This window comes from Pteropus vampyrus, unplaced genomic scaffold, assembly GCF_000151845.1.
Source record: "Pteropus vampyrus isolate Shadow unplaced genomic scaffold, Pvam_2.0 Scaffold220, whole genome shotgun sequence".
In the NCBI taxonomy this organism is placed as follows: Eukaryota; Metazoa; Chordata; class Mammalia; order Chiroptera; family Pteropodidae; genus Pteropus; species Pteropus vampyrus.
In genome coordinates, this window is record NW_011889001.1 from 585,406 (window position 1) to 593,997 (window position 8,592).

Sequence of the window (8,592 nt, forward strand, 5' to 3'; positions counted from 1 at the left end):
AGAAGTATCTAAGAACAATAGGGGAAAAACTTGGCTAGTATTTAAAAAATGTTAAACCATTACAGGAAATTATCAAAATTATATTTTACTAATTTAAAAATGCATCAGAAATGTTTAAAACTCAAATGATTGCATACAATATTCATTCTTGGGAGCAATTTTAGGAAGAGCCAGTGCTGGTGGACATTCCCGGGCGAGGCATTACTGCCCCACAGGGTGCCTGCCACTTCCCAGTGATTTGTTCCTGGATTCTTTAGTGCTAGCTGTCTGGCTCCTGCAGGATTGGAGTTTGCCACCTGTTTTGAGTTTATTTTAGGTGAATTTTCGGTCATATTTTGAGGATGGTAAAATGGGGCATAAAGGTGAGCCAGTTTACTCAGATTAATGATGCTGCTGGTATGAAAAGAACACAGGCTGTCTTCTTTTCCTTAAGGACTCTGTCCCCCTCTTTGCACCTCACTTACCACCTAGATTTATGGGCACTTTGGCATCAGGAGGTACACAGGATTAAAAGCCCAAAACTCAAAATGATCTGAGCACTGGTCTCTTGGCAATTCTGCTAGACAAATCAAGATGTAACAAATTTCTCCCAAGAAGGCTGTTCCTTTTACATTGGCAGTTAAGTTTTGTAAACCCAAGAGGGGCTAGATGTAAGAGAGTTCTGGTAAATGGCCAAATTCGGGAATATTAATCTTAAAGACAGAGGCTCACGTATCGGTAGTAATTACGCTCACTGACGCTCACTGAGGCTTTGGGCCCTGATAGCAGCACAAAGATGAGTCTGAAGGTTGATCGATGATGGGTCCATGGGGCTGGAGAACCTTTGGGAAGGTCACATTGCTTTATGAAGTTTTTAATATATAAAGACACTGTTATGGACTTCTCATGGTGATTCCTTGCATTTTTTTCCCCAAATTAATTTTTTAAAAACATCCATGTTACCAAATGCTCTCAGCAGAAGGAAGCTGAAATTCTACCTACGGTCTTTAAAATTGCTTCCTAGAAAGTGAGAGCTTCGAGAACAACATCTTTGTCTTTGGAAGTCTCTTTCTCCACTCACGGAGTTGAAGGCTAGTTCTCAAACATTGGAGAACATGACAGTCCGGAGTGTTTGGTAAACATGCACATACCCAGCTCTTCACCCGGAGGTGCTGGTTCAGGAGATCTGAGGAGGGCCTCAGAAATAGTCGTGTTTAACAGCTGGGCTCTGGAGAGTCTGATGTGGGGCACAGGAACCTCAGTTCAAGAGGTATTGTCATTGGGGTTACTGAATAAAATACGAGACAGCCAGTTAAATTTGAATTTTAGATAAACAATGAATAATATTTTAGTCTAATTATCAACCATGTAATATTTGGGGCATGTCTTTGGTATCAGGCATTGAGTACCAGCTGGATGGAAAGGGCATAGAGGAAGGGTTCTAATGCCTCTTTCTCATCTAGACGATTACAAATCTGAGCTGAGGGAGCAGCTACCCCTGATTGCTGGCTCGGCGGCAGCCGGGGTTGTGTTCGTCGTGTCCTTGGTGGCTATCTCCATCGTCTGCAGCAGGTAGGTGCTCCACTCCCACCCCCTGCCTGCACTCCTTGGACCCTGAAGCCCCACATTTGGACCCCTCCCAGGTCATGCAGACTGGACAGGGCATGGCCATTCACGGACACACTGTCAAACTCCTGATCATCACTCCATCTCAATCCACAGGCAGCCAAGAATTCTCCAGATTATTTTCTCTGTTCCTGGGATGAATTCCTCTTAAGAGCTGGACAAGGCTATGAATAAACAGCACCCATCCTCAAGCTTCATTTTAGCTAAGACTTTTAGCCCCCCTCCTACGTGACAGTTTTTTGGAGCAACAATTACAAAATCGCATTTGACCCACTGGACCATCACAGCCTGTGCCACAGCCCATCCTCTGGTTAGAGAGTCTCGGCAGAGGGCACAAGGCAGGTGGGTGGCGGGGGGAGCAGGAAGGAAAAGTGGAACTCCCAGTTCTGCAGAAGGCCTGGTAAATTTTTAATACTGTTGCTGCTGCCTTTGGTGGTTAGCCCAGATTCTGCTGTGCAAAGCCCTGTGGTTGGCCCCTCCCAAACAGTGCCGCAGTGCAGCCAGAGCACTAATTGGCATCCTCAAGAGCCTCTGCCACAAGCTCTGAAGGGGACCCATGGCCCTGCCTGGCCTTTGAAAGACCTTGACTTCAAAGCAGACCCAGCCACCCACAGTAGTGTTCAAGCTAGAACATCTGCCATGACAGGAGCTACACCTAAAGTGAGAGTTGCAGTACTCCATGCCAGGAGAGGCCTGGGTGAGCCTCCATCAGGACAGGAGGCTTAGGCAGAGGTCCCTGGAACAGAAAGGCTGAGAGATCTCCTCTTTCTTGTGTCAGGAAACGGGCTTACAGCAAAGAGGCTGTGTACAGCGACAAGCTCCAGCATTACAGCACGGGCCGAGGTGAGTAGAAAGCAGACACCTACTGCCTGAGCCCTGAGAACCACTGAGTGGAGCAGGTGAGTGCGTGGAGAGCTCCTTGCAGCCAGACTGGCTGGTCCCAACCACAGGCTGTGTTGCAGCCTCCAGCGCCCCGGCACCACCTCTCCTCACAGGTCCCCGGGGAGCACAGGCTGCCATCCCATCTGCTGTCTGCCCATTGTGGGCACTCATTGGATGCCTGGCAAGCAGCAGGTTATCTTCTGCGTTGATAAGCCCATATAGGATGTGGAATGCAGGGGAAAGATTGGGTTTAGCAAGCCAATGAATCCAGAAATCAGACACAGAGGGAAAAGATGGAGGGTTCCCTATTAACATCTTCTGCCTTATCTTATCCTACTGAGCAGCTAGGGAATGTGTTAACCAAATTCACAGATAAGCCAGAGAACATGAATGTAGAGAATTAAAAAGATAGCAGAGCCCAAGAGGCCAAAGTGTTGGGATATCTCCCAGTGTTTTCTTTTAAAAAGTACCTTAAAAGTTTGTCTCACTCATTATCCTACTCCTCTCTTAAAAAAAAAAAAAGATATATAATATTTTTATAACTAAAATTTCTCATCACCAATGTGCAACATAAAGCCTTATGTCAAATTTATTCTTTTATCTATATAATTACAACATTGCAGAGTCTGAAAAGGTCCCATGGGGTCAGTTGGGGCACCTTCCTGCCTCCAGGACGTGGTATGCTTAATCCTTGCGGCAGACGTGTTCTGTTTCCAAATAACTCCTTTTGAATTCCACAGTTGCCCTCAGAAATCTGTCCCAGCACTTTGCGCTACGCTCTGTCACAGGCTTCTTCTGAAAGCCTCATCTCACCTAAATCCCCCTGTTGCAATGTAAGCCCTTTTCTTCCTGTTCACGCAGCAATGAGCATGGAAAACAGACCTCATCTATACACACACACGCTAAGCATGCCTTCAGTGTGCAGTTCTGGGAGTGAAAATGGGCTCGGAGACGAAAGTTCCCGTGGACCAAACTCATCCCTTCTCCAGGGTTACTTCTCCAAGACCTCCATGCAACAGCTTTACCAAGCGGGAGCTTATGTTCTGATGTGGCCAGTGCTATCTCAGGCTATATTAAGGCCACTCTGTAGATATGGTCTTGTTCTCCAGGTGCCCTCAATCCAAGACCAAGAACCTGCCAAAGGTTTGTAGAGGACCAAGCCCGGCAACTGGGCTGCTGTTCAGATAGTCATTACTGGGAGGGAGGTGTGGGCTCACTGCTGGCTCAGAGGCACTGAGGCTCTCCCATCATGGTCCAGAACAGCCCTGCAATCAGCAGCACACCAGAGGTAGGGATTTGAGAGAGTGGCCCCTCTCTAAATTCACACACACAGCTTCTGAAATATCCAGAGTCCCATTTACCTTCCCTGCTTTCCCCTTGCAGGCTACCCTGGGCCTCCATTTAAACCAGACGTTACTGGTTTCAGAGGAGGAAACTACTACATTCTCTCTCCTTTCCCATGTCCTGAATCCCTGCCTCACTGCAAAATTTACAGATGCTTTCACTTATATTAACCTGTGCATTAACCCCGCCAGGCAGGGCCTTAGCTTCCCCAGCTGGACAACAAACACTTTGACTATATCTATGATTCTCAAATGTAGGTACCCCCTCCAGGTGCATCAGAATTATGAAAGGCTTTCTCCATCTTCCTGCCTCTCAGCCTCTGCCTCAAGATATTGACATCGCAGCCCCTCCATGTCTTCACTCTTGACCATATCGAGAGCCACTGTAAAGTCCATTTTAGATTTGGCATCCTGCAAACTCTCTGGATGAGACATTTAGAGATGGCTATGTCAGCCTGAAAGCAGAGGACACAAAATTGGGTTCAAAAGGAGGAATACCATTTTGAAGACTAGAGATGGCCAGAGGTGAAAATGGGTCGCCTTAGGAGGCAAGCCCCCATTTTAAAGGCATGCAAGCTAAGCCTTTGTATTGCACCTTGGGAAAGATACAGAGGGTCTCCCAATCATTAAGTCAGGGTACAGCGTGGTTCCCTTTTGGCCACTTCTCCCTAGATCTGGCCATTCTCCTGCTCTGGACGGACCAGCTCTGCTGGGCTACCATGTGACACCCACATACATGGAGATACTTCCAAAGTGCTCACAGCCCCCTTCTAGGAGACTCTGTCACATCTGAGGTCAATGGAAAGAGACTTCTCTGGTTCCCAGGATCCATAGAAAAACCAAAAGCCAGTCTGCAACCAGCGAGGACAACTGAGGACACAGTGTTGACAAGCTGTGCATTCACCATCCCTATGACTCTAAGTGAATGCAGAGTTCTTCATGGACCAGAGTTCACTCCCTCGGCTGCCTTAGAAGTCTGACTTCTGTTTAATTTAGTTCACTTTGTATAAATTTTCTTTTCTTCTATTCATAACTATTCTCTTTTTATCCAGTCCCTGAAACGTGGCTCCTTTTTACACTCAAGTTCTCTGAACTCATAGTCTCATGCTTTGAATTTCATTAGTGCATTTTCTCCTGTGGACATTGGTCCCTCCGATGAAAGCTATAACTGTCAGAGAATCATAGTGGAAGGATTGTAGAGCTAGGAGAAGACTCAGCACGTATATAACAGAAGAAGGAACTCAGGGCTCTGCTGGAGGACGGGCCTGGCCCAAGACAGGAAAGGGTAGTAATAATTAGTTATAGAAAGCCTACTCTGTGCCATGCTTTGGGAAATGTATTCTGGTAACTCACTTCAATTTTTCTAACTCTGACAACCACTCTAGGAGGTGGTCATTAATCTAGGAAGGTTAAATGACTTTCTCAGGTCATATGGCTCATAGGTGGCAGAGATGGACTGCATACCCTCGGAGTCTGGCTGCAGAGCCCAAGCTGTTTCCATGTTACAGAGATTCAAGTTGCTTGGTGGTCAGGAGTGGTGATAATGGGCTGAGGACTAATCCCAGGTGTCCTGGTTGGTGATTTGTTAGTCCCCCACTCTTTCTGGGTCTCACTGCAGAAGGTGAAAAGTCTAATAAAGCCTGATCTGAATGTGTGCACGTAACTATACCTGGGCCATCCACATGCATGCACCTCACTGTGGGATGTGGTTAGCGACCTGAAGCTCTGAGGACTTCCTGCTCTGGGAGTGACAGAAATCCTTCAGCAGCTCCCCGGCCTCATTCATCTGTGCCTGAGAGGGCTCTGCCTCTCTTTCCTACAGGCAGGACACGTGGCACCATAGAGAGGCTGATGGCCCCTGCCTTCCAAAATGTTGCAAAAGCTGTAGAAGGCATAGCATAAATGTTCGCAAATGGAGTACCTTCTCTAGCCTGTTGAAGTGTGGCAGAGCTGCTCAATTTGAGAGCACGGTGTTTTCTTGGGCAGAGGTCTCCAACCCCTGGGCCATGGACCAGTAACATTCTGTGCCCTGTTAGGAACCAGGCTGCACAGCATGAGGTGAGCAGCAGGCTAGCAGATGAAGCTTCATCTGTATCTGCAGCTGCTGCCCAGCGCTAGCATCACCACCTCAGCTCCACCTCAGATCATCAGGCATTAGATTCTCATAGGAGCACCAGACCCTGGTGCCAAAAAAGGTTGGGAACTGCTGCGCTAGGGTACTGGTTTATGTCTTTCTTCTGAGCCTAGAACAGAGAGAACAGGCATGTAAAAGGGGGATTTGTATTTTGGTTAAAGAGACTAGAGGAAAGGTAGGTTGGGAAGAGAAAGCGTGCTGGATGTGGTGCTGGATGCTTGGATAAAGAGCCTGGGAGCCTGTGATTCATGTTCAAGGGTGAGTGGGTAGAACTTCGGGTTTCCTCCGTCCAGAAAGAGTCAGACACATGGTGTGTCCTTGTGGTTTATGTGGGTCAGTTCTCAGAAGGTGCTGGCTGACTAAAAGTTTCCTGGGCAGGATGATCCAGGTGGGCCAGGGTGAGTCTGCGGATCTATCTTAGAAAAGTTCCAGTTGCTTCTGTTGCTAGGTACTTATGGGGCTTAGGTAACTACACACGTGATAGTAGTTGACACTTCACTGATTTCTGAGTTGGACGGAGTGTGTTGGGGTGGGGAGAGAGGAAATAAAGGCTTCGTAAGGGAGTCAAGGGCTTTCAGAAAGCAACCCTAACAAAGAAAGCATCTCCATGTTGCAGGCGACGACAGATATAATCACAGAGCTACGATTATTAAGCTTTGAGAAAAGCAAAAACAAATATGGGTATGTGCCCAAAGACCGTAGACTGGCCAACACTCTAATTTTCACATAAGGCTACAGGGCAGAGCACTGAGATGGTAGAACAGAAGGGCGAGCTTGATCCTTGCCAAATGCTTGAACAGACTGAGGTAGATGTGTCTGGTCTTTTAAAACTTACTTTGGTGATCATTATGAACCAACTCAGGATTATTAAGAAAAATAATGGGGACCTCATTACATTTACTAGAGTTACGCACTTAGTAAATTCAAGAGGAATTGCAGACGTAATGAATTTTTATTTTGGCAAAAATATTTGATTATCTCCTAAGGGAAAGCATTGTAAAGTGGGTCCGGAGCTTGTCTTTATACCAAAATAAAAAACCGGGTTAGTGATTCTGTCAGCCAGACAGGAAGTCACCAGTTTTATTCTAGCCCTTGTCCAATTCAATCTCTCGTTTGTTTGATCGTTTTTTAAATTCATGAGTCAGGTGCAAGCCTAGGGATTCTTATCAAGTTTGTAGGTAACTGGAGAGCATAACTAACGCCATCGAAGACAGAATCAAAATTCAGACCTATCCATCAGCTTTGAATGCTAATTTGAAATCTGCAAGATGTAATGTTAGAGGGATAAATCTAGAATCCAGTGTTTAGGTTAAAACAAAAAGGAAGAAGTACAAAAAAGAGAAGACCTGACTTGCTCTTTGTTTGAGTGAAAAAAAATTTAGGTATTTAGTCGACCACATGCTCAGAATATGAGTAATATATAGCTGATAAAAGAGCCACGCACTGTTACTGATGCAGAATAATACCGTTCTCCAATTTTGAGCACTTACAATCATAAGCACTTTACCTATATAAACTAAATTAATCTTCATAATGGTCCCATGAGGTAGATTTTGCATGTAAAGAAACAGAGCTTCAGAGAGAACAGGGAACATGTCTGGAGTCTTAGAATTAGTGATTTGTAAAACAAAGTTTTAAACTCAAGTTTGACTCTGTAGTCTCAATTAAAGTTCAGATCGGAGGAGGTGATGCACATACACTGTGCTGGTAAGAACACTTTTAAAGTGATGCTTTTAGTTCTGGGGACCCCATTTCAGAAAGGACATTGTCAGCAAAGCACCTGCCCAGAGGAGAGCAGCCTGCCTGTGGAGGGTGTCAATCCTAGTCCATTGTTTCAGAGACTTGGAAGCACCTATTTGGTTCTGGAGAAATGCAGGCAGGGACCTGGGGGTCATCATCAAGCATCACGCTATTACAGAAGAAGAACAGAGATGCTATTGTTGTGATGCATGAGGTTATGTGGAACTGTCAAGTGGAAGATCAAAGAAGGCAGACTTGATTCTGCATAACCACCTCCCCTATCCCCAAACTGGAGCTGTCCAACACAGAGGCAGGCTACTTTGCGGGGAGGTGAGCTCTCCATTCTTGGAAGCATTCAAGCAGAGATAGTTATCCATAAAGGATGTTGTTGAGCACAGTCTTGCTTTAGGTGGGAGAAAGGACTTGATTAGACCCAGAAAGAAAACATCCAGCTCCTTTTGCCGAACTACCTTCCTCAGTAGCAAGTAAACTGTAGTTCGCTTTCCTTCTCTTGCAGACACTTTAGGCAATAACTATGGTTTTAAGAACAAAGCTTGAAAATGGGGTGAAACCCCCAAACAGAGGGTGGAAGAAAAATCATCCTCAGATCCACTGCTTTTTGATTCAGGCTCCTTGCCTACTCTGGGGCTCCCCTCTTGGATTCTTTCCCAAGCCCTACCTGGACACCCAGGACCTCTGCTCTCCTTAGAGAAAGACAACCACCCTTGCTTCTGAGGTCTCAGGCCTCAGAGGCAAGTAAAACAAACTGTTTCTAGTGCCCATCAACCTTTCCTGGTAGGTTCACTCAAGAAACTGCCTGATCTTCAGCCTTTCATAGCAACAGCTTCAGCTACCACCCATGTGTCCCCCAAATCTACAATTCCAGAT

At 46.1% G+C, this 8,592-nt stretch overlaps 1 protein-coding gene across 1 annotated transcript in view; it reads left to right on the top strand.

Annotated features, from left to right (window-relative positions):
* The window catches only part of EPHB1 (EPH receptor B1), a 323,669-nt gene that overhangs the window by 231,679 nt on the left and 83,398 nt on the right, over positions 1-8,592 (top strand). Inside the window, exons 11-12 of the mRNA XM_011373192.2 lie at positions 1,443-1,551; positions 2,384-2,448. Coding sequence (XP_011371494.2) covers positions 1,443-1,551; positions 2,384-2,448 — 174 coding nt within the window. The remainder of the gene's footprint in view (positions 1-1,442; positions 1,552-2,383; positions 2,449-8,592) is intronic.